At 39.9% G+C, this 26,339-nt stretch overlaps 1 protein-coding gene across 3 annotated transcripts in view; it reads left to right on the plus strand.

The window, feature by feature from the left end:
- Positions 1 to 26,339, plus strand: part of IL12RB2 (interleukin 12 receptor subunit beta 2) — a 65,590-nt gene that overhangs the window by 18,903 nt on the left and 20,348 nt on the right. For all 3 annotated transcript variants that reach the window (XM_054574453.1, XM_054574464.1, XM_054574473.1), the window contains exons 7-9: positions 5,540 to 5,619; positions 17,170 to 17,389; positions 24,821 to 25,021. In XM_054574453.1, the coding sequence (XP_054430428.1) occupies positions 5,540 to 5,619; positions 17,170 to 17,389; positions 24,821 to 25,021 (501 nt within the window). The remainder of the gene's footprint in view (positions 1 to 5,539; positions 5,620 to 17,169; positions 17,390 to 24,820; positions 25,022 to 26,339) is intronic.

The raw sequence follows: 26,339 nt of genomic DNA on the forward strand, positions 1-26,339 counted from the left end.
GAAGAAAGAAGTGACCATTAAATTTGGCAACACAGAGTTGACTGCCAACCAATAGTGGTGGGCACAAAATCTCAGCTGGGATGGGTTGAGAGTGAGTGTGAGGTGAGGAAATAAGGACAGTGACAGTTCACAACTCTTCAAGAAGTTCTGTGAAGGACAATAGAGATACAGAGCAGTAGCTGGAACAGGATGTAGTATTAGGAAATTCTTTGTCTCTTTGTTTCTGTTTTTAGGATCAGAAATAATATAGTATATTTATAAAGCAATAATAAGGGCCCAGGAGAGAGAGAGAGAGAGAGAGAGAGAGAGAGAGAGAAGTCGATGATACAGGAAAAGTGGAAGAGAGATTCTTGGTAAAGCAAGAGAGGATGGGATTCAGAACTCAGGTTAAAGAATTTAAATTTGATGGAGATGATTCATCCATAGTAAAATCAGTGAGGGTGCTGTGTTAGGAAATAGATGGTGAAGTTTGAAAGTTTTCATGGTGGAAAGATGAGGGAATTCTGGCCCATATGCTTCATTTTGCTCTGTGAGGTTTAGGCAAAGACATCAGTTGAGAGAAATGATTATTGATTGTGGGTAGGTGGAAAGACTGACAGGACAGCCTTTGAGAAGGAACATCCATGTGGATGATAGGCTATCAAGAATAGTGTCAGAAAGAGAAGAAAAGAGAGCCAAACTCAAGTGTTAAAAGTCATAAATCAAAGAGGAGGGATGGAGGAATCTATTTAGGTCTTCCCAAGGAGGCACAGAAGATAACATCTGAAGGCAAGAACCAACCACCAAAAACTTGTTTAATCAAGTAGCTGTTTCTGAGATCTATTTAAATTGAATCATTTGAAACTAGATTTTTTTAAAATTATATTTTATTGATTATGCTTTTAGTTTTGCCAGCTTTTCCCCCTTTGCTTCCCTCTACCCAATACTTCCCACTCCCTCAGGCAATCCCCACACCATTGTTTGTGTCCATGGGTCATGCATAAAAGTCCTTTGGCTACTCCATTTCCTCTGTACTTTACACCCCATAGCTATTTTATAACTACCAATTTGTACTTCTTAATCCCCTCACCTCTTCACCCATTTCTCCAAACCCTCTTCCGTTGACAACCATCAAAACACTCCCCATAGCCATGATTCTGTCTCTGTTCTCCTGTTTGCTTAGTTTGTTTTTTAAATTCGTTTGTTGATAGATATGTATTTATTGCTATTTCATTATTCATAGTTTTGATCTTCTTTTTCTTAAATAAATCCCTTTAGCATTTCATGTAATAATGGCTTGGTGATGATGAACTCCTTCCATTTTTCCTTCTCTGGGAAGCTTTTTATCTGCCCTTCAATTCTGAATGATACTTTTGCTGGGTAGAGCAATCTTGGCTATAGGTCCCTGCTTTTCATGACTTAGAATATTTCTTGCCAATCCCTTCTAGCCTGCAAAGTTTCTTTTGAGAAATCAGCTGACAGTCTTATGGGAACTTCCCTGTAGGAAACTAACTGCTTTTCCCGTGCTGCTTTTAAGATTCTCTCTTTGTCTTTAACCATTGGCATTTTAATTACGATGTGTCGTGGTGTGGGCCATTTTGCATCCATCTTATTTGGGACTCTCTGTGCTTCCTGGACTTGCATGCCTATTTCTGTGCCCAAATTAGGTGAGTTTTCTTTCATTACTTTTTCAGACAGATTTCCGATTCTTGCTCTTTCTCTTCTTCTTCTGGCACCCCTGTAATAGGAATGTTGGTACGCTTGAGGTTGTCCTAGAAGCTCCTTAGCCTGTCCTTGTTTTTTGGATTCCTTTTTTCACTTTAGTTCCTCTCCATATACCACTGGTGCCTTTCAAGCTGCTACCCCAGTGCTGGAATTTTGAGGGGAGTCTGAGTAAGTCTGTATGCAGGCCCTTTAAGAGGAACTGCTTGGGAATCCAGCAGTTTCTCTCACTGATTCAACCTCTGCTGGTTTTTACAACCAGAACTTATGGGACGTTATCTTCCTGGTACTGGAACACTGGACTGGTGAGGCTCAGTGTGGGGCTGAGACCCCTCACTCCTGAGATACCCCTCCTGATTTTTATCTACCACACAAGGGTGTGGGACCAGGCCATTCCATGTCTCCATATCTCTGTTCCTCCTCTCTGGATGGATGTGGTTTCTTTAATTCCATCATTGTAAAACTTCCATTCATCTTGATTTCTAACAGTTCTGAGTGATGGTTGTTTATCTATAGTTTAGTTGTAATTTTTATGTGCTTGTGAGAGGAGGCAAACCATGTTTACCTACACCTCCATCTTGATCAGAAGTCCTGAAACTAGATTTTAGATAAATATATCATAGCCTAAAGAGTGAACACCAAGGAATCAAGGCAGTGAATGACTTCTCTCTTTCTTGCCCTGCCAATAGCATGACTTGGACAAAAATAAAAAATAAAAAAATAATCTGTGCATTGCACTTAGTCCACTACCTGAAGCTTCTCAAAATATGACTTTTCCATATTTACTTTTTTGTTAAGTTCTCCAGTTTCATTGTTCTTAGAGATCTTTATTCTTCTCCTCACTGCCTGCTGAAACCACTGTGGAGGGATGGCTTTATACCCTGATTCAGTTGCTCTTGTCCACAGCCCCATGCTACCTGGGTTTCAGATGGGAATGCTAATCTCAGGAGCAACACATTGTTTGGTTCTCATTTGCTTGGCACACATACAGTTTCATGGAATCCTGGAATCTTGGGATTTTAGAGTTGAAAGAATCCTCAAGGACATTTAAGTCAGATAGGCCAGTATCTTGCTTAATTCAGTATCTTTTCTCTCTTTCCCCACCCCCACCCCCACATTGGTGACTCTAGTTAACCCTACAATTTTTCCCCCTTCATAGAAGCTAGTTTCATCTCAGAAGAGCCAACTTCCATTTTACAATGTTTATACATTTAATCATTGGTGCCCATTTGTTTTGTAATCACTTTGACATATGAGCATTTGAGTTTCCTTTTCCTACCTGCCTATAATAGATTTAGTCTGCCTTTTGCTACATAACATTGTGGTAAGAACTTTAAGTGATTTCATAACAGCAGAATGTCAAAGTTTCTGTTTAATTTTAGCCCTTAAATTGTGTTAAGCAGCAGTGGTTTGACACCCCTGGTCATAAAATTCTACACTTTTGAAACTCGTACAGATTCAGCTAATGATTTCTCTCCCATAGTGGCTTACACTACAAGTGAGCACCATTAAAATTTATTTCACTTGCAATTTCTTTGAAGAGAGTATGATTCTAGAATTTGATTTTTAGTTCTATAATAAAATGGTAAGTTATAGATCTTTAATAATGCTGTAAATATTTTCTTTAAATTTCTTACCAATATGTAATTAACTGAAAACATTTAGCTCTAAGGAACAAGTCAACTGGCTTTGACATTGAGCATACCCAAGTTTCCATATCCTGATTATGTGTCAGCGTTTGGATTATCAGGTTTGTGAAGTGTTCAGATCTTTGTTCAACATAATGAACTGTAATGGAAGAGCAGGATCTTTGGAGACATAGGCCCAGCTCTCAGTTTTGCCATTTACCAGCTGTATGTTTTGTAAATCATTTAACTTTTGCAGCTGTAAACCAGGTATAATCACATGCACCCCCTGTAATGTATGAGGATTAAGTGAGATAATGTGTATAAAGTGTCCAACTATTACCTGGTACATAATAAATGATTAATACATGTCAGGTTCCCTTTCCTTCTGCTGCCTGTACGTTTTCCTTTTTTGCATTTGGATAGCAGGAAAAACGCCCTGACTTGACTCCTGGGTTGCTCTTCATAATCCTAAAGGATTGAGGTTTTCGGGATGTATTTCTTACTGCTAACTCCTCACTGCAAAGGTAAATAAATACTATCACTGATGGACAGAGAGGAGGAATAAAAGAAGTGAATGTTTAGAAAAAAGAAAAGAGGACAAGAGAGGCAGGAAGAGGAAGTAACAGAAGAAGAAACTGGACACAAAAGATGTGCACCTACTGGGGAACTATAGAGAAATCATTAGCCGTCTCAGAACCAAGCAGCTCCATGGTGCAGAGTGAAGACCATGAAGTTAAACAGACCCGTGTTCAAAGCCTAGATTCTCTGAGTATTAGTTTTGAGACCTTGAACAATTCCTTTATCTCTCATCATTTCAGTTTTCAAATGAAGAAAACAACAGCTAAATTTACTGTGTTTGGCATGTATCAGCACTCTTCTATTTAAATTCTCATGACAGCCCCATGTGATATACAGAATTATGATCCTCACTTGAAAGTTGAGGAAACCGGCTTAAGGATGTGGTTACCATTTGTTCAAGATCACAGAGCTGGGATTTACCCGTAGATGGTCTGGCTCTGGAGCTCACACTTTAACCACTGCACTAAAGCTGTGGACGTCACAGTGGTGGGGAGAACATGAGCTGTCTGTGAATGGGCACACAAGGGGCTGCCCTTGCATGTTCTGGTACATGTGCTCCCTCCCTTTCTCCTGTTCTTTTTTCCTCCCCCTGGTTGCTTGTCTTCTGTTATCAGGGTGAAACTTAGTTTTCCGGAAATCTCCATCTGCTTAAATGGAACTTGCCACTACAGACTGAGCCCCATTATAGTGTCACCTCAAATATACTCACACTGTCATTGTTAAATAAGTTAAGTTAGTGCAGTGGAAGCCTGTTTCGAGGGGTTGCTTATATTAATCCCCCTGGCTATAAATCAGAACAAATCTGATAGTGGGAGAAATAAAACTACTTCACCCACTTATACGCACATTTGCGCACACACTTTTACACACAGGAGTTGATTTAGTTTCTTTTCAAGCATGTTTGATTGAATTTCTCATATTAAATTAGGTCATATTTGATCATTGTCTTATAAATTGGTAGTTATTTCTTCTAAAAGTTCAGATGGTGTTTTAGCATCAAGTAGATGATGTTGCCTGATTTTTTCATTCATCGTTTAACAAAGAGTTACTGAGAGCCTATTATATTCTAAGCATGGTGCTAGGTAGAAAAATATTAAGATGCATGAGATAGGCCTTCCTTTCAAGTAGGTCATTGTCTAATGATCATAAAACCATATAATTGTACTACAATACTAGGTTGGGAATGGAGATGAACACAAAGTTTATTATTTGTATTTTGTACTTTTACAGGATCAAAAAATGTTTTCCTTATGATTCCCATCTTTAATTTTGACTGAGAATTCTGTATGCATTCTAGTAAAAATGAAAGAACCACATACTCTTTAAGTTATTTTATTAATATGTTTTAAGAGTAAGTTAGGAATCTAATTTCCTCCTCATCATTTTTAAAATTTTATTTTTAAGGTAACTGTGAGCTTTCTATGGCCAGAGATATACATGTTCATTGTTTAGCAAAAGAAAAAGAAAAATACTGGGGCACAAAGAAAAGTGAAAGTATCTTATAATCCTACTTTCCCAAAATTATCAAATAACCCACTGACTTTTAAAGGTTTTATGTTTGTGCGTGTATGTGTATATATATAAATATATAAATGTATATATGAAAATATGTTCTTTCTTCTTTGAATCAGAGCCTACTGGAACATTAGATGTCTGGTACGTGAAACAGAACATTGACTACAGTAAACAACAGGTTTCTGTTTTCTGGAAGGTAAGTTTTCAGTGTCAACTTAAAATTCAGGAGAATTATATATTTGTGTTTTTGTTTCATTGTGTATTTATTGAGATATAGTTGACAAATTACATATTTGAACAATTCATTTCAAAGATGGTAAAAGAGCTTTCTTTGATAGTCTTTCATATGAGATTTTAGAGATTTTGTTGGAGCTTGTTTTCTAAGCCAGATCTCATACTTGGCTCAATGTCATTTACTTTTGCCAGATAAGGGTGACAGCTCTGACTGAATTCCTTCCTCCACACAATCACATCTTGCCGTCATCCACTTCCTCATCTTCCCCTTATCAAGGTCCCTTCCCATCCCCAAGCACCCCCACCCGCTGGCCCCACTACATCATCTCTTCTGACTCCTGTCCCCTCTCTGCCCACTCCTCTCTCCACATATAATGTGTCCAGCAGTGACCATGCACTTTTTGGGAAATTAGAAATGGGAAATCTGTGGATGTGGATATTTAGGAATATATTTTCTACAATCATTGAAAAGGGAGAGGGAAAGCTGCCCCACCACAGGAACACAAACAATAACAAAAAATAATATAAGTGGGAATGGAAACAGCTCTTTCTCAGGAGTAGTAGTAAAACAGTAGTAAATCGAACAGCCTTCCAGGAAACAGTGCCGCCTTATGTAATTACAGGATGTGAAAGTTTCACACAGTGCTGAACTCTGGCACTCTTGTTTCATTTAATCCTCACCAGAACCCTGTGAGGTAGGTGCTAGGCATTCCCCACTTAACAAATACAGAAGCTGAGGGTCAGAGAGAGGAAGTTCTTCCCAAAGTCACCTAGCTACTGAGTACAGAGCTTGGGCTGAAACCAGATCCAGAACTCTTTCTGCTACATCGTGACTCATCTTTGTTCAAAGAAAATGCTATTTGAATTGAGCTACCAATTGGCATGCTCATAATAAGAGGTTTCTGGGTGAGCTACACTCTCCCCATTTCCCAAAACCTCTCACTACACCCCTTCCAGCTAAGGATAAATAAACAATTTTGGAATTATGAAGCAGTGAGCACAAAACCAGAAGGGTCAGAATAATGAATATATAGTCCTCTGGTGGGGCTGGCATGATAAATTTTGATAGTTGCAGTCGTCCTTGTATTTAAAAAATGAGCCAGGCAACAAATGAGCTCTTTCTCCCTTTTTTCCTTTTTCTCTCACACACAAAATGTCTGGTATAGGAGGAGACTACTCTAAATAGCTTGGTGAGTCATAATCAAGCTCTTTACTTTGAAACTAAAACCACAGCTTAAAATTTATGTTAAAATAAAGTCATTTATACTAGCAAGACAATTCTAAAGCAAGACATTTGGAGCAGCCATACTTGTGAATATTATAGAAGAACCCAGCTCAATTCTTGGTTCTTGGTGTTCATTTTCACAAGTTACTGGTTAAAACCAAAATTCCTCCTTCCATAAAGATTTCTCCTCCCAAAATGTCCAAAATAATGACCTGAAAAGATACACTGTTTTTCAGACCCATTTTATTCCCCTCTGCTCCAGGGTTTCTCCCTGTAGAATGAGAGTAATAATACTGGTATCTGTGTAACTGGCAAGACCATTGTGGGGATTTATAAATGAGAAGACAAAAACCTAGAAAAACGGAATGGAAGTACATTATGAATTGTTATCCTATCGGCGAAAGCAACACGCACCCGGTGCCATGCCTGTGAGCTTCTCACTGCAACAGAGGTTAGCACAAGTGCGATCGTGGTACTCTGACACAAGGGTCAGAGCTAAATTGGGATAAACAGTTGTTGGCCACCGGTAATACTTAGAAAACATGCATGTGCAAATTCTACTCTGCTTCTCATTTTGATCTTGCCCCTAATCCTCACAAAACTTAGATTATAAAGTGAGGTTTTGGAATTCAAAAGGATTTTAATCCTCTTCCTCTTCCAACCCATCCTTCCTCTCATAAACATTGCTTCTGCATTAACCAGCACAGACGGAAGTCTCGGCTAGGACCTTCTGAGACAGGGAGAATCCCACTTTGTAGGCAGTCCATGCCACCGTGGGCATCTCTTATTGTTAGAAGTCCTTGCCTTATGTGCAGCCAGAGTTGTAGATGCTTGACCTGGAACTGGCTTGAATAAGAACTCAAAAATGCAAATACTAGAAGCTGCTGTAACTTGGTAGTGGCGATGACAGGGTTCCTTCAAAGCCTTCAGGGACTGTCCAGCCGGAGAGACTCCTTAAGGGAAGTTGGGTCTAGTCCTCAGTTTTCCTGGGCCATTACAGAATTAGGTCCTTTTCAGCCAGATCCTGGGCTTATTCAGTGGCCCCAGACAGGTCACTCACCGGGAAGTGGGAATAAAACACCGGCCAGAGTTACGGAGGTGAGCAGGCCTGCTTTGGACCACGGACCCACAGGATCACAGGCCACTAGGGAGGGAATTTAACCATCAGGCGGTTCCCCCCCCCCCCCCCCCGCCCATTTTACAAATGCGGAAACAGGTCTAGAAAGGCAAAGTCATTTCCAATGAGAGCTAATATGGTGCTTGTTCCTGGGAGCCTTTCCTGGGCCGAAGTCACTTCTGTTTGGAAGCACTCACTTCTGACCCACTTGTCTAACCTGGGATTCCTCGTGCTGCTCTCAGGCAGGCTCGGGAGTTTAACAGAATGGTGCCATAACAAAAGTCACTCATCTGAATGCCAGATTAGAAAGAAACGCTGCAGCAACATCAAGAGCTTTGTGGTGGGGCCCAAATTAGATCTCATTGGGGAAAGGAAGCAAAGGCATGCATGCGGTGGGGTTTGTTTTTTTTTTTCTTTTAAACGCTGGTTAGTACTGGGAAACCCAATAAGGGTACATCCCACCTGGCAGAAAGGGGAATTTCAGGTGGTGTCACAAAAGGAAGCCCCAAGTAAAACCCCATTCACCTGTGAACAAAGTGAGTGCAGTTCTCTTGCAGTTGGGGAAATGTGAGATGACCTTTCATTTTTGCAGGATGTTTACATCGGAGGAGAACAACCAGGTGCTGAATGGGCATAGTTCCTGTGAGTGTGGGAATGAATGTGTGCAAGTGTGAGTACATGTGAGTGTGTATGTGAGTGATGTGTGCACATGTGCATGTGTGTTGCATAAGTGTTTGACTTCAGAGGGTATGTGGCAATGTGTGTTAATGCGTGTGTCTTTCATATGGGTGAGGACTATGAGTGAGTGTGGGTGTAGGTGTGCATATGTATATATGAATATGTGTGTGAGTGTAAGTGCATGTATGTGAATGCCTTAGTCCATGTGGGCTGCTTTAACAAAATACCATGGACTGGGTGGCTAATGAACAACAGAAATCTATTATCTAAAAGTTCTGGAGTCTGAAATGCCAAGCTCAGGGTGCTAGGTTGGTCAGATGAAGGGCATCTTCTGGGTTGCAGACTTCATGCTGTATCCTCAAGTAGTGGGAGGGCCAGGGCGCTCTGTGGGGTCTTTTTGATAGATCATTAATCCCATTCAGGAGGGCTCTATCCTCCTGACATAATCCCCTCCCAGAGGCCCCACCTCCTGACACCATCACATTGGGCGTTAGGATTCCACTAAGTGAACCTGGAGGACACACAAACATTCAGGCCATGGCAGTGAATAAGTGTGTGCAGAAGGTGTGCATGTGGATATGCGTGTGGGTGTGAATGTGTGTGAATATCAGTGTGTATCTACACGAATGTGAGTGTGTGGGTGTGTGAGAGTGAAGGAGACCTTTGCTTTGTTGCTCTGGTTCCTACATAGTTACTCATTTTCCCACCCCTTGCTTTCTCCTAAAAGCTGTATTTCCTCAAAAATATCCTGTACTATTTTTTGCCATAGTTATTTTTAAGAGAAAAAGTATTTTCTTTGCTGAAGCCAAAGAGTACAACCTAATCCATGAAATACAATAGAAATACTGGGTATTGTTAAAACAATAAACACAATAACATTTAGAAACTGTTTTCTCTGTTACAAACAGACCGTTTTGTGTTAGAGGCCTTCACAGGGAGCTTTTAGAAATCCTATCCCTCAGGCTCTATCATCTTCTGTGCAGAGTTTGTTGTTGCTTCCTCTGCTTAATCTAAAGATTAACTGAAACAATCCAGTTAATACAACATGTATCCTTTAAGAAGAAAATCACCTTGTATATACATCAATATAGATATAGATACAGATGGTATAGATATAGATATAGATATATAATGTATGAAAAGACATGACAATGGATAAAGCCACATTAACCTTTCCAGGTCCTCTGTTAGTGTCTTCGGAGTTCTTTCACTATCTTGATCATAGCAAATCAGAAACTTTCTGAAATTATGGTTAAGGCCGTAGATCTGGAAGAGAAATACCTGTGTGTAAATGAAGCTGAATTCACTCCATTCCTTCATACAAACAAATACATTAAAGCCAGTCTTTAGTACTGGGCACTGTGTGTGCCTCATGCCAGGGATATGAAAGTAAACGAGACAAATCCCTTCCCCGTGCCCTTGAACTCACAGTCCCGCAGGAGGGCAGGAATAGGAGTGGGGATGATGAGGGCACTCAGGCACTAAAGTGGAGTTCAAGACTCCGCTGAGGGGACAATGGTCAGGCTCACCCAGTAGGACAGGGAAGTGGGTAAGGAGTCAGACCCCAGAAGAACAGGTGAGCCAGGACAAGGGAGGGAGCTCGTTTGTGGGGACTATGGATTCAGCATGAAAAGCAGGGCTCTCTTCGGGGAAGTGCTGTCTCACAGGAATGCCAAGCAAACCGCAAATGTGAGCCAATCATGGGTAATTTAAAATTTTCTTGTAATCACATTTTAAAAAGTTAAAAAGATCCAGGTGGAATTAATTTTAAAAAGATGCCTAACCCAAATATATCTGGAATAGTTTCATTTCAACATGTTAACCAATATTTTTTAATTATTAGTGAGCTATTTTACATTTTTTTCCCTACTAAGTCTTTGAAAACTGGAGTGTCTACTAAGCATCAGTCCAGTGCAGCAACTGAGTGTCCACCCTACAGTTCAGGCTGGCCACACTGCCTGGCTCCGCGGCTTCTCCCTGCTGCTCGGGGCCCCTCCCGCAGAGGACCGTGCAGCTCCAGGCCTTTGCCACGCAGCACCAGAGAGAGTTAGGGAAACTCTTGGTTCTAATAGTGGAGAAAAGATTTGGTGATTTTTTTTTTATTCATTCGTTACATGAAGTAATTCATTTCAATAAACAGCGACCCTCAAACGACACAAGGCCAGAAGAAAGAGAAAATAAAAAGCCCAGCCTCAGAAAGACTATTGGAACCAGGGGCAGCTTATTCAGTACATTCACTTTGTCTCTTTCCTCTGTATTTCTCTATATTGTAGGAAGAATATTACAACCTCTATCACATTACACAGAAGGGATGAATTTTTTGGCTTCTACGTATGAAAGAGATTCAGTAAAAGTAGACAGTATTATCTGTAAACTGATTCATATCGATGTAGGACAAGGGCCTAGTGTAAGTCCCCAGGGAAGGCTGGCCATCAGGAGCCGGAGGGTCTTATGTAGTTATAGAATGTATACAACCTCAGAATCAATATTTAAATACAGAAGCAGCAGAGGGGAAGATGTCAGTAGTTTGTCACAATATTCAAGTTTATCTCCTTTTTCCCAAACCTCGTCCCATCACAGGCTGGCACAGCATTTCAGAAGGTATTTTCAGACAGAAGAAGTTGCTTTCCATTGCTTCCTAGTCACACGTATTACACCAGCTGTGACACAGGGATTGTTGGTTGCACAGCAGAATGGAGTCAGTGGCAAAGGGTAAGAGAATAGGTAGCAGAGAATTAACAGAAGATAGAAAACAGAAGTGGAAGGGGAGTTGAAGTTTTGCTCTTATAAAAATTTCCATTACTTCGCTGTTTTTCTAGCAGCAAAACAGGATAGAAATTATATGGAGGTGACTACCATGAGGTATGACTAGAAATTAAATCATTTCAGTGTAGCACAGCACCTGGGGAATGTCTACTCAGTGCTAGCATCACAGCAGTTAAGAGCTCACCCTCTAGATAGAGCTATGCTACCTGAGTTCAGGTCCTAGCTTTACCACTTAATGGCTATGTGTTCTTGAGCAAGGTGCTTACCCTCTCTGTGCCTTATTTCCCTCAAAAGTAAAATAAGTTATAATGTGGAGGGACAGAGTGCATCCCAGGGAGCACAGTGCTCTGGGATCTGAGCGTTACCACCCAGGGCCAGCTGAGACAGGAGCAGGGCTCTGAATCCCTCAGCGCCTGTCCTGGGGGTGTCACAGATGGGGGGAATAAGAGTCATCGCAAACACTTCTCTGTTTGCCAGGAGAGGGGACATGGGCACTTCCCTCTTAGTCAAGAAGCCCCCCAGCCCCTTTTTCCAAAGGCTTTTATTGAAAAGGTTTTCAGTGGGGCTTGGTAACAGGAATGCACAGGGTATCTCATTATATCCATATGTTAATGTTCACAGAGACTGGGTGATGCTTTGAAGAAAACAAACGGCAGGAACACACCTATTTACATGGGTCTGAGAGGCACTCAGTGTTAAACAAAAGAGTGCCTAAAGGTATAGGGTTAGGGTCTGTGAATAATGTAAATTTCCTTCCCAGCATGAGCTGGCTAGAGCTTTTGAGGGAAGAACAAAGCACACTTTAAAGAATTTACTTTTAGGCCTGATTTCCCTGGGAACTGCCAGATCTGGTTTAGGACTGTCTCAGGTATTGTTTAGAGCCTGAGCGAGGTTAGGGGAGGGAGCCGCCAAGAGACAAGGAGCCTTCTTTCAGACAGAATGAGGACTCCGGCCATGGCCAAGCCGAGCTGAGGGGTGCGGGCCTTTGTGCCCTTTCTCCATGCCCCCCCATTTCTTGTCTGCCTCCCATACCAGCAGATATCTGTCTTAGGTTGTCATCTCTGCATGAGATAACTTACCTGTCATGGATTACAGATCATCACAGGGCAAAGCAGAGGCAGAAGCTACACCCCTGCCAGGGGGCACAGGTTATGTCTCCTCAGGGACCTGTTTCTCCAAGGCCTCCCTGATTATTTCCAGCCTTGGGGCCCTCCAGCCTGTCAGCAGGGTTACAGTTCCTGAAACCAGACAGGGCGTTTCCCAACAATAAATAATAGTATTTTTACTTATAGATTAATGAGAATTGTGAAAAGGACTTTCTAAGCCATGGTTAGGAAGCAAATATGCTGCATGACCCAGCATGTAAAGATGAGCTAATGGGCTAGTGGGAATATAGATGCATAGATAAATCATTTCAACAGAGTGATTTTGAAAATTTCCAGATGGGAGATGTCTTTGAGACCCTCCTTTACCTGGACTAGGGTTGCTGAAGGTAGTCATGAGTTCTGAAGTCAAGGTACTCAGACTTTAAGCCACAAATTATAATGTTCTTTGTAACCAACTGTATGACATTAATGAGGCTTCCTTATAAAGCTGTGGTGTAAGCCACGTCACAATGGCTTGGCTCTCCAGAGATTGACAGAAGAGTCATACAACTATGGTGTGAAAAGTGCCAATTATGATTTTTATATTAGAATAAGTGAGAGAGGGAAACTTACCCAGTGTCTTAACAGCTGTCATGCACCAAGCACTCTTTAAAACAGTTCACTTCTCTTAGCCCATTGCATCCTCCAATAAGCCTATGCTGTCATAGAATTGTCCTCATTTTAACACATCAGAAAATTGAACCTCAGAGAAGTAAAATAACTTGCCCAAGGTCACCCAGCTGCTATGTGGTGTAGCAAAAAAGCAAAGGATCTGCCCAAAACAACAACAAATCCTCAAGTAGTTTTTTAAGTCTTAAGAAATGATTTCTAAATCCACAGAAATAGGCTTCCTCTAATATATTTTAAAATGAAACAAAACAAAAAACAGCAGCCCTGAATTCTGACATGTTAGATTTTGTCCTGTCATGGATTACATGCATGGAGTTATTTTTGACGCTGCCTTTTCAGGCAGCAGAACTCCTGTAATAGGTTTATGAGGAAGCTGTTCACTCTTTGTTCCTCAGACAAACCTAAGTCCGAGAGGCTCAATTTACTACTTTAAATCACTTCCCACTGGATAAAGCAGAAAGAAAACTGAAAGAGAGAGGCAGTAGGACAGCTTTTCCTTTTTGAGCTTACTCTTACCAATAGGAGAAGGTGACAGTGACAATAGAGACACTGGCTTGAGATCAGCTTCAGCATTGCCCAAGGAGGTATAAGAAGCCCTGGCCAGTGTGACTTGGTTGGGGTGTCGTCCCATAACTGAAAGGTTGCAGGTTCAATTCCTGGCTGGGGCATACACCTAGGTTGCCGGTTTGATCCCCAGTCTAGATGTATACAATTTCTGGCCCGGGGCACATACGGGTGGCAACCAGTCGATGCTTTTCTCTCTCATATCAAAGTTGCTTTCTCTCCCCTTCCTCTCTCCCTTCCTTTCTCTCTAAAAAGCAATGAAAAAAATGTCCTCCAGTTAGGATTTTTTTTTTTAAAAGAAGAAGAAGAAGGTACAAGAAGTACCAGGTCTTGCAGACACTCCCAGGGATGCCAGAAATGGCGCAGGCATTCCTTCCTCTTCCACATCCACCAGGGGGTGCACTAAAATCTCACATCACTCTCTTGTGGTGACTACTTGATCAGTTTCTTAACTGCTCCAAGCTTCAGCACCCTCATTAGAGTGGGGAGTTACAAGATCTAAATGGAGCAAAGGATGTAAAGCTCCTGACTCATGGTATGGTCCAATAAGTGATAGTTTCTCCCTTATCACTCACCAAAATAAATACTGAAACAAAAATAAGTTCATCTGGAAAGACTCAGCTGGCTCTGCAGGTCACAGTTCTGGGTTCACAGCTTTTCTCCTTGTGACTCAGGGCCATTGTCTTTGGAAAAAAAGAATTCTGGATCTCCACCTTCCCCGAATTCCTGACAGCATGTCCACTGTTGATGCCCTATGTCAGAATGTACCGCAGCCTCACAATTAGAGAAGCTGATCTGCAACTTTGGGCAGAAGGGTGACTAGAGAGTCCAGCTATAAAACATGGTGGCCCATACTTACCCATTCGTTGTCTCAGGCTTGCCAGTATATGGAGCAGACATCAGATTAGAAGGGTCACTAGTCTAGAACTCAGGAGCCCAGGATTCCACTCTCACCTCCTCCATCCATCCATCCCTTGAATGGCTTACGCAAGTCACTTCCTCTCCCTGGGGCTTAGTTTCCCCATTGATAAAAGGAAATGGTGAAATAGTTGTTAATCTGTAGAATCCCTTCCTGTTCTGTGATGATATTCCCTTCCATCAGGGCCAAGTGTAATTCAGGGGTAATGGGTAATATACATTTTTTGCACACTTTATGTTGCTATTTTTTTTAAAAAAAACAAGCTAATTATATGACTTTCTATTGCTCCAGTTGCTACCAGCTCAGCAGGATAAATACTTTTTTTCCCATTGGCTCATTGAATTTTTTGTTCCAAGGACTCTGTTGAACAAGTTAGGCCAGTTTTTGAATTTTGTTAAGGAGATCAATTATCTGAAAAAGGGTAACCTTTATCCCAAAACTTGAGCTTGGCATTTTATATGAGCATAACTCACGGGATACCATATTTATTTATCTAACTACCTCAACCTCAACCTCACCTTCTCATTGATATTTTCAATTCTAGGAACCATCACTCATCTTTCAGATCCACACCTCTGTGTACTGGATCACTGTAATCAGCTAGATTTTCATAGCAGTCACTAGGCAAGTTCGTTGGATCTAAGATGACTTGACATTTCCCCCTTCTTTCAGCACTTTACCATAGGATTGAGTAAGCTTGCTGAGGGAGCCATGAAGGACAATGAAAGAGAGATACAATAAAGGCTGATCTGCAAGGTGTTTTCCCAGTTAGAGCTCTGTTTGCTTATTTGTCAGAGTGGGACTGAAGCCTCTTGTGTTCGTGGCAAGAATGGAGAGCTTGGTGAACTTGGTTAACTATGAGGGGTGCCTTAGTGTGGGGATGCATGGGCTGGGAGTGGGATAGTAGTCCTACCACTAGACTTCCAGAGGAAATGGATAAGGAAGGACAGAGTGAGAGGTAGCTGAGGCTTTTGTTTTAATTTATCCTGTTTTTTTCCTCTATGACAAAGGGCATGTTTATTAATAAGTTTAGAACACCACAATTTCAAGAGCACTCATTTTAATTCATACAACAGGCCTATGAGAACAGCTACGATGGACATTTGGAATGACATACATTTTTTTGGTTCTTGCCAGTACATAAAGATGGCTTCTAGGGGAAGGCTGAATGTGTACCCAAAAGGGTCCTCAGGAATATGGTATTTACCTGGTGTATTGACCATGGTTTAAGATCCTGTCTTGGGCCTTGTGGGTCCAGAGAGGATGTGTCCTATGTAGGACAGCACCTGCATTAATCAAGCTCTTAGAGACTAAAATATAATAAAAAGCTGGATGTTCATGATTAATTTATTGTGAAAAATACAGCTGTTGGGCAAACCAGAAGGCTTGAGTCAGCAGATAGGAACATTCTTTCTCAGTATGCTGATTATTTCAGAAGCCAAATTAAAATCAGAGGGGCAATTTACTCACTTAAAGTGAAAAACACAAATTTTAAGTGAACCAGATGTTCTGGTTAGCCCAGCCTCTCCTGACAGATAACGTATATAGGAAACCAGCTTATTAAACAATTGCTTTGGGAGTAGGGAATCAGAGAAAAGTGTATATGACAATTTTAAGGTGTGTCTCTCATCAGCTTGAGGCAATCCCATACCCCATGGAAGGAATAGCTTTGCCAAGAAAACTGTAACGCTTGAATCTGGTGAGCTAAGCCTTCCCCTCTCTGCAGTAGGCATGAACGGGCACTGCTAATGCTGACCTTGGCAGCTATCCATTTTCATGGCTTCTGTTTCCCATGGTCCTTATCCAGACAGGGTTACAATACAAATAATTAGTTTTCTGCTTACTTTCTGGGATTGTTCCCAAATGATCTCAACTGGAATGTTTGCAGTTCCAAAAACTGGTTAGGCACACATTTATAAACAGTGTCTTAGTTTCCTAGCACAGATGGCTAATCCAATTCACCAAGTATGGATTTACTAGTTTAGTTCTTGAAAATCCTGTTTTGATTTCATAAGCAGTACTGCACTTTCTATTTAAAAAGTTACACGTGTGTGGCAAGGGATATGTCACAAATTTAGAAAGGGGGTTCAGAGGAGCTGAGTGCCTTGCCCTGGGCCAACAGCTAGTGATTGGTAGAGCTAGAACTCAAACCCAGGTCTTCTGGGTTCAGATTCTATTCTTGTTCCATTGGATGTAACTGAATTTTCTACTATTAAGTTTGACTTGGAAGCAAGAAAGGCAAATCAATGCATTTCTAAGAATTAGCCTTAAAACATGTTAAGTGATATTTTTCTCTAAATAGTGTGGGTGGGCAGAAGCATAAAGTGTACAGAAGAGAAGAAGAGAAGGTATAAATAGAAAGGTCACTCAGATGTAGCCGCCTGCTGTAGGGGGCTATGAGGTCCAGGCATAGAGCATCCAGTGGCCTTGTCTGAGCAGACACAGTAAGTGGATGTGTTTTGTTGCAGAATCTGAGTGTATCGGAGGCAAGAGGAAAAATCCTCCACTACCAGGTGACTTTGCTGGAGGCGGCAGGGGAGAAAGCCACACTACAGAACATCACAGAACATACCTCCTGGACCTGGGTCATTCCCAGAACGAAGAACTGGGCTGTGGCAGTGTCTGCAGCTAACTCAAAGGGCAGTTCCCTGCCCACTCGTATTAACATAACGGACCTGTGTGGGGCAGGTAAGTACCAACTTATCTTTTATATTATCTGTGGGAAACTGTCTTACTCATCTCTTATCTTCCACAGGCTCAGCTCAGGGCCTGGCATGACTAGCACTTGAATTTAGATTTTAGAGTCAACAGCGTGCAGGGGCTGTCTTTTCCTCTCAGATTATGAGTGGCCTTGGACAACTGAATTAACACACCTCTGAGCTTCACTTTCCCACTCCTTAAAGCAGGGATTACATCATTTACTTTGCAGGTCACCATAAGATTAAGTACAAAAACTAATACATAGCAGATACTTAATAAATGTTAGTTAAGGAAACATTAGTTACATTAACTTGAACACTAATATCTGGTAAATTATTCCAGAAGCAAGAATAGAATGTGCTGTCAAATTCTAGAAGAAAACATTTTACACTGATAGTGAAAACATTTTAAAACCAATGGTATTAAAATGATATTCTGGCTGTAATGAAACTATTGTAAAATGTTTCTATACTAAAGCTCTTTATTCTACAAATTTAGATATGTATTCAATTATCTACATTGAAAACCTCCCGAACAGCTACACACATTTTATGGTTGCATTCTCTGAAAACTAACTTCTCTGGATAAAAGCTTATAATTAGTCAAGAAAATGGATGCTAATGCTATTCCTCAAGATCCGTGCTATAAAAAGGCCTAACTTTTTCCAAAATTGCCTCATAGAATAAAATTCTAATTACATCCTTCCTTAAAATTCAGTGTAATAATTTTATCTACATGAGAGTCTAGCAATCATCGTTTTGGAGAAGGTTCTGCTATAACATGATTACTCTATATACACTGTTAAATCTTGGTTATGTATCATTTCAGTCACATATCTATAAACATAGAAATAATAAAGTAATGAAAATAACTAGAGGAGAATACAAGTAAATATTGACATAACCTTGTGTCGATATATGAGTTAGGAATTGCTCTTAGGCGTAATAGTTGCTCTTACCAGAGGCCTGACTATGGTGATTTATTTACTCTCACACATTAAAGAAGTCAGAGGTAAACCGCCCAGGGCTGGTGTGACAGCTTTGTGACATCATCAGGACTCCAGGCTCCTTTCTGTTCCTTCTGCCAAGCTGGCTTTCATCCTCAAGATGGAAATGGTCCAGGATGGCTGCCGGAGCTCTAGCTCTTTCCATCTAGGCAGCAGAACAGAAGAAAGAGAGAAAGGCTCACCCCTCACTCTTGAGGAGCTTCGTCCCAGGCCACACAACACACTTTGTACTCATTGACTCTAATTCGTCACCGGGCCAGACCCAGCTGCAAAGGAGTCACAGAAATATATTTCAGGCAGCAGTGTTGCCTTGCTAAAGAGGAAGAAAAGAGGGCATCTGGTAGGCAACTGGTAATCTCTGCTCATGTGGGACAGGTACCTAAGGCAGAAACCTGAAGGAAAAATGGACTAACTGTGCAGGAAAAACCTTACTCTTTCTGCACAGTAAAATTAAAATCTTTTTAAAACACCAAAAATAAAACTTTAAAAATGTAGCGATTTTTTTCAGGGAGTAACATAATAAAACCATGTTTCCACTTTCAGATCTAACAAATGTTAACATTTTGATAGATTTTTTCCTTTATTTTTTTAAAATTAAAAAAATATTATTTTTTGAATTATAGTTTACATTCAGTATTATTTTATATTCGTTTCAGGTGTATAAATAGCAATTTAAGAAAAGTATATATATATATATACATATATCTCACATTTTTGGCAAAAAGAGGATTGTCTGTCTAACTTCTTTAAATTAATAAGAGATTGGGGATATGAACAGACAACTCAGCTAATAGATTTAAAAAGAACAATAAGATTTGAAAATATTTCAGCCTAATTAGCAATCAATGAGAAGCAAATTTTGAAAGAGCATGAAGGACCAAATCAGCCTGAGAAAGAGTAAGCAGAATTAGTATAGTTCACGTTGGTGAGCGTATGGAGAAAAGTATTCTTGTACCCTGCTAGTCGGTGTGTAAACTGGTTCAATTTTCTAAAGAACAATTTGGCCATATGTAACAAATTTTAAATATAAACATATCTTTTTACCAAGATATTTGAACATTAGGACTGTATCCTCAGCAAATAATAAGTGCTTAAAATATACAGGCAAAAAAGGTTTTGTTGAAAAAACTATAGTGAAATAGCATAAACTACCTAAATATAAAATAATAGAGATGAACTGTTTTAATATATCCTGACTCTCACCAGCATTAATTCCACAGTAGCACTAAAGTGATGTTGTAGCTATGTGTGTATTCCCATGGAAAAATGCACATGAGTAAAAAGGCAGGCTTTCAATAGTGCATATGGGGTGATGCCACTTAAAATATCTATTTAAATGAGTATATATTTTTTGAATATTAAAAACAATTTAGTGGAATATATATATGGAAATGTTAACAGAGGTCATTATTGTACTATGGGATTATAGGTGATTTTTCTTCCCTTGTGCTTTTTATATTTTTAAAGTTCTTCTTCAAAAATATAAGAACCACATATATAATTTTTAAAGTGAATTCTGTGGGGGAAATTGTACTCATAACACTGTTTAGTATCCTGGTGTTGTTAAAATGCAATGTCAGAACATCTTACTTCTTCAAACTCCACTGCAGGTGAGCCTTGGAGATATAAGTTTCATGAATTTTCTGTGCCCATTCTAAGCTTTTAGTTTAGATTTGATAGTAACTTCTCAAAATGACACATTCATTATTTTAGAGTTGGCCTCTACTTTATTCATTCAGTAGTCCTTTATTGAGCATCTACTAAGTCAACTGCAATCCAGCAATAGGTTAAGAAATACTGTTGAGGTCCTCCACTTATATTTAGTCAAGTGAGATGGCAGACATATAAACAAGTAAGCTGTAGTACGGTATAATAAGTGCAAGGTTAGAGGTATGCACAGGTAGCTCTAGGAACAGACAAAAACCAAGGTATGGGCTTGGAGAGGAGGCAGCATGTGAACAGGGTATGGAGGGGCAAGTTGGTATTAGCCAGGTGAGGGAGTGTGGTGTGCAGGCCTGATGGTTTTTTTAATGTGGAATCTGAGTAGATCAGAGGTAGGGAGGAGTTGAAGATAAAGGAAGAGAGGGGATAACTGATGGAGGGAAGTCCTTGGGGAAATGGAAGATGATGGGATCCAGTGACAGAAAGAGTTAAAGGAACACTTCTTCCTCTAAGAATATACAAGTGTTAAGTAAGGATGAAGCCATTAAGGATAAACGTGTAGAGAAGGTGAGGCGGGGCACTGAAATAGCTCTGCACAACTGAGCTGTGGCTAAGAGGGTCCTGGCCCTGGAAATCTTGGATTCTCAAGAACCTTCTGCATCACCTAAGATCAAGCCTGACCTATCCAATACAAGCTGTTGTGCAGCTCAGGGTTGACCTATGGAGGGCAAATTGGCAAATCACATAATCCCATCCTTGATGGCTCTTGTCTCACGCATATTCTGAATTATCTGTAGAAAAGGTGTGCCATAATTTTGTCTCCCTCTCTTTCAGTATATGTTCACACTACTCACGTAGATAACTTTCCTTTTAGGGAGAGAAAAATAATGGTGCAACAGGCAGAATTATGTTGATTTTGAGAAAAGTAGGGACAACTTTTATATAAGGCACCTGCCACAGAATGGCATATCAAGAAGCACAAGAATGATTTTGTGGATTTGATGAAAATTGAGTGTGCCAAACCCACAGCCAACAAGTAAAATATATTTCACATTTCAGTCCAGCCCCTGTGCTCAAGAATGCTTGAAACTAGAAGAATCAGAAGCCATTAGAGTCATAACCAGACCCACACAGATGTCAGACACTTAGGCCCCAGGAGGTGAAGTATCTTAGCCAAGATCATACATTCAGTTAGTCACAGAGCTGGACAGAAAAACCAGGCCACCTGTCTCTCAGATGGGCACTTTTCCAAATATATTCTGAACTTCATAACTCTGTTGAGAAGCTCTCAGTAAAAATGGAGATGGGAAGTTGAATGATTGAGGTGAAAGGAATAGCTCTGAAAGGTCACAGAGAGGTGAGTGTGCGCAGAGATCTGAGGGAGAGAACAAGCCCCAGCAGACATCAGGAGCGGCGTGGGAATCCACGCTGGTTCCTGGCAACATGGAAAGACTAGATGGTTGAAATAAAGAACTGAGCCAATGAGTTAGATAGCAGAAAGGACTTGTCAGAAGATTGAATGTGTGGAAGACTGGATAAGAAACTCTTCTAAAAGTCATCAAAAACGGGAAAGAAGTTGAAAAAAATGACAAAACTTAAAACACTAAAAGAGCCGAAAGAGAGGTTATAATGACCACTTAAAAGGAGTCACAGTGAGAGAGAAAAAGTAAATGAAAAGGAAGAAACCCTTGAAAATGTTTATCCAGAATCTTACAGAATGTCAATAGTAGGAGAGACTATATATGTGTGAGAAACAGGGGATATATGGAAAATCTCTGAACCTTCTGCTCATTTTGCTATAAACTTAAAATTTCTCTAAAAAATTATCTGTATTTTTTAAAGTCTCTGCAAAATGTAGTGAAGAATTATGAGGCAGGGTTGATCCTATGAATATAAAGATAGAGCAGTATGGGAAAAATATAACAATGTAATCTATCACATTAATACTGGGAGAGAAAAAAAGGATATGTTCTTAACAGATGCAGAAAAGTAGTTAGAAATAATTTTTAGTAAATGATGTATTAGTTTTAAAACCTATATAAAAACTAAGAATAAAAGAAAACTTTTCAGTTTTTTTAAGATTTTCTACCAAAAACATGCAGCAAATAGTATTTTATCATAATAAAGATATATGGGCACAATCTCTTTAAAATTAGCAATGAGATAAGAACAATAAAAGGAAATAAGAGTTTGATATAAAGATTGGAAGACAGATATTTTAAGTATTCAGCTAATAAGATTATGATATGGAAAATTCAACGAGGGCAAGAGATAAATTATTACAATTAATTAGAGAATTTAGCAGATTTGCCAGAAATAAGAATAACACACACAAATTAATAGTAGAAAAAGTAGAAAAATAACCCCTGACCAGTGTGACTTAGTTGGTTGAGCATCGTCCCACAAAGAAAGTTCCCTGATTCAATTCCTGGTCAGGGCATATGCCTAGGTTGCCCTAACCAGAGAGTGTGAGAGGCAACTGACTGATGTCTCTCTCCCACATCAATGTTTCTCTCCTTCTCTTTCTCTCTTCCTTACCCTCTCTCTAAAAAAATAAATAAATAAATTCTTTTCAAAAAGTAGAAGATGCCATTTATATAGTAAGCTAAAAGTAAAAAGTGTCTAGGAATTAATCTAACAAAAACTCTTGAAAACTTTAAGGAAGAATTTTTAAAACTCCATTGAAAGATAGAAAAGGGGAGTGGAGTAATTTCAATGAAACAGCATATTTATGAATGGAACCATTTAACATTGTAACAGCATCAGTTTTCCCTGAATTAAACTATATATTTAGCTTAAGTCCAGTAAAAACAACAACAGAATTTGGGGACTCTGATAAACTGATTCTAAAAGCTGCATGGAAGAATAAGGTTAAATGAATAACCAAGACCATTTTGAAAAAAGAAGAGCAAAATTCTCTTCTTTTCCAGAGAAGGGGAGTTTATAAACCAAATAGTCAGACATTACAAAGCCTAGTAATATAAACTGTATGTTCTGGTGAAGAAACTGACCTGACACAGGCCCAATAATACATAGAACTTGGTGTGTGTTAGGAATGGTATCGCATTTGGAAAAAATGACTCACTCTATGGAAAAATAATAAAATTTATTCCTTAAAAAATTCTTTTCAGCTAGATTTGGATAAAAACTTGAAAGTGAAAGGGAAAACCAAAAGTCAATAGGTGAAAATGTGGTTGAGTACCTTTGTGACCCCAGGATGGAAGGGTTTCATAAACAAGAGTCAAAATGCTCAAACCATAGGTAGATTTACCTCCATCAAAGTAAATATTTATGTGCAACAAACACATCATAATGTTATCAGAGATCTGAAAGACTGGAGCAAGATATTTTTAGTGTTGAAAACTGACAAATGATTAAGATCTAGAATATAAAAGCTATTCCTGCAAATCAGAGGGAAGACGGGGAACTCAGAAAAAATAAGCAAAGTATATGAACAGGCTATTCACATAAGGGGAAAAAGTCAGGTGATTAGTACTGCATGAAGAGAAGTTCAGTCTCATAAGAAATCAGAAAATGAAAATAAAACCACAATTAAATACCACTTCACATGTACCAGATTCACAAAAATTAGAAAGTCAGAAAACAGAAAGCGTTGTGGGGGGAATGAGAGCTCTCGAAGCTTTTCTTGAGTACAACTGATGGGCTATGTTAGAGATCAGCATGTCCATATTTAATGAAATGTGTAAATTCACTCTGTCATGGAGCAATTCTGTGCATATACATCCAGAGACACTCACACAGGCCCACATGAGGATGTGTTTGTGTTTATGCCGATGTAATAAGATCCAAACCTGTAGAGAATTTTTATAAGAGTTTGAGTGAAAACAATGGCATATGCTGGACATAAAGATCTCAAATGCTCTAGAGAATAACAGTTTTGCAGTTTCTTTTATGCATTTGAAATTGTAGAAGGGACATAAAGAAGATTACATGAAGGTGGGAGAAAGCAAAACAAGGGTTGGGTGAGAAGATTATGTGCTTTCTTCAGGGTGGCTGTGCCTGCAGAGGGTATGACTTCTGGCATCTCAAAGGTCTGTTAACCTAGATGCATAAGAACGATGGACAGGCCTTGTTTAAAAAATTTTCCCTTAAGAAGTTAGAGGCCTGGGGTGTGACTACCCACCATGGCCTGCCCAGTTAGGAATTTATGATATATTACAGCACCCTTTTTTGTCTACATTAGTTAAGAGTTGGCGGGAACCTCCTGCTTGTCACTTGGAGACTGGACAAAGAAGTGGTTGAAGCAGCAGTCTAATGGAATGAGCTAAATTTACACATAGGAGCAGGATGGATACATCCCAGAAACATAATGTTGAGTGAAAAAAAAATTAGAAAAAGCATTAGATCCACTCGCAATACGGTTTATGAAATAACAATTCACAAGTACAAAGCAACACTAATTTTCAAGGATACACATATGTCTAAATAAACATATAAGGTGAATTAAAAGGATGCATGTTGTTACATTCATGAGAGCTGGTACCATTGGAAATGGAAAGCGAAATGGAAGATGAAGGCAAGATAATTCTACAAATAACACTACACAGGGCGCTTGTCCAGACTGATGATGCCAGTTCTCCAAGAACTGAGAGAGAAGTAGGATGAACCTGTGAACCTGAAGACCTTAAAAAGAAATTGTTCTTCCTAAAGCATTACTAGAATTTGCTGTGTTTTCTATCTTCATCTACAGTGATTTTGGTTTTTGTCCCTCCTCATTTTCCCCCATAAAGCGTTGTTGGCTCCTGGCCAGGTCTCTGCAAACTCAGAGGGCACGGACACCATTATGGTGGCATGGGAACCTCCTGAGAAAGCTGCCTCTGCTGTGCACGAGTACGTGGTGCAATGGAGGGAGCTGCATCCAGGGGGCGACGTGTGGCCCCCTCTAAACTGGCTACGGACTTCCCCCTACAACGTGTCTGCTTCGATTTCAGGTACTTAACTGTTCACCTTCCTTCAAGAGGTTACTAAATTCACATTTGTTTGAGAAAATTGCAGGTAGGAAACCAAAACCCTGACTTCAATTACAGGTCGCTACGTGAGAAAGAGGGACAGTGATGACCTAGGGTCCTTCAGGACAGCACCTCAGAACACACCACTGCAGCTCTATAAGGCCAGCTGGTTGACTAAAAGCTCTGGTATTTATGGAAAATGCTCGTGTCTGACAAGTGCCATTATACAATAAACGAATACTTAAACCAGAGGAGCATGGCTGAGAGCTAAGTAGTAACCAGTCAGTGTGGTGGGCACCTGACATTTGGGACTTCATTTACATCTTGGAAAAATCATGTGCAACTAGAGTTATCATTCCTATGATACAGGTGAGGATACGAGGAGACCTTTCATTCCTAATCAAGTGACCGAGAGCATATTAAAATGATGGAACAGAACTTAGGCAATGCCATTTTTAAGTGTTAAGTTCACAAACAATCTATATTTGAGTCCTGGCTCTGTCACTTACAGTGTTGCATATTCTAGGGCAAACTGGTTAACTTCTCTGTGCCCCAGTTTCCTTATCTGTAAAATGGGGGCTGTTGTATTATTGTGATGACTAACTAAATTAATATAGAGAAAATGTTTTGAGCAGTGCCTAACACATTTTAAGTGCTTAATAATTTAACCATCATCATCATTATTATTATATGTAATAGAGCTAGGATTTTAATAGGTTTTCAAGCTCTAAATCCCATAATACTATCATTACTCCATGACAACCATTGCACCTGCTCAGGAGGAAACGCACGCCCTGCTTAAGGAAACAAGATTTATACACTGCATGATAATTACCAGAGACGGTCCTTAACTGTGTGCCTCTTTTATAGTCTAGCTGCTCAGATTTTTAGTGGGTTGTGTTCAATTTTAATCACTACACTTAAAGAGAATGCTGCCCAGTAAGCGACAGAGGAAGATGAGCAAGTCACTGGGGTTCTGGAACTTCTAACGTGGAAACTGAAAATTATAGATGGCGGTGGGGTGGTTTGATGGCTGTTGCTGGCTTTGATGTGTACATGAAAAAAAGTACATGTCTCTTATTGTTTTGGAAGCTAAAACTAAGGCCTCTCTATGGAAATTATAAGAAGGCAGATGCCAGCGCTATGTTGAGAAGGAACTTTCCTTACCTGTCATGGTCTCTAATAGGATAGTTAATTGTCCCTGGAGTTGTTGCAGTAGAACCACTTTTTCATTAGGGCTGTTATGCCCATCAAATCAGGTAAAAGATTGTATAAAGAAAGGCATTTAGTGAACTCTAAA

The sequence above is a fragment of the Pteronotus mesoamericanus genome, unplaced genomic scaffold, assembly GCF_021234165.1.
Source record: "Pteronotus mesoamericanus isolate MK-2021 breed Mesoamerican mustached bat unplaced genomic scaffold, CSHL_Meso_final contig_105, whole genome shotgun sequence".
Classification (NCBI taxonomy): Eukaryota; Metazoa; Chordata; class Mammalia; order Chiroptera; family Mormoopidae; genus Pteronotus; species Pteronotus mesoamericanus.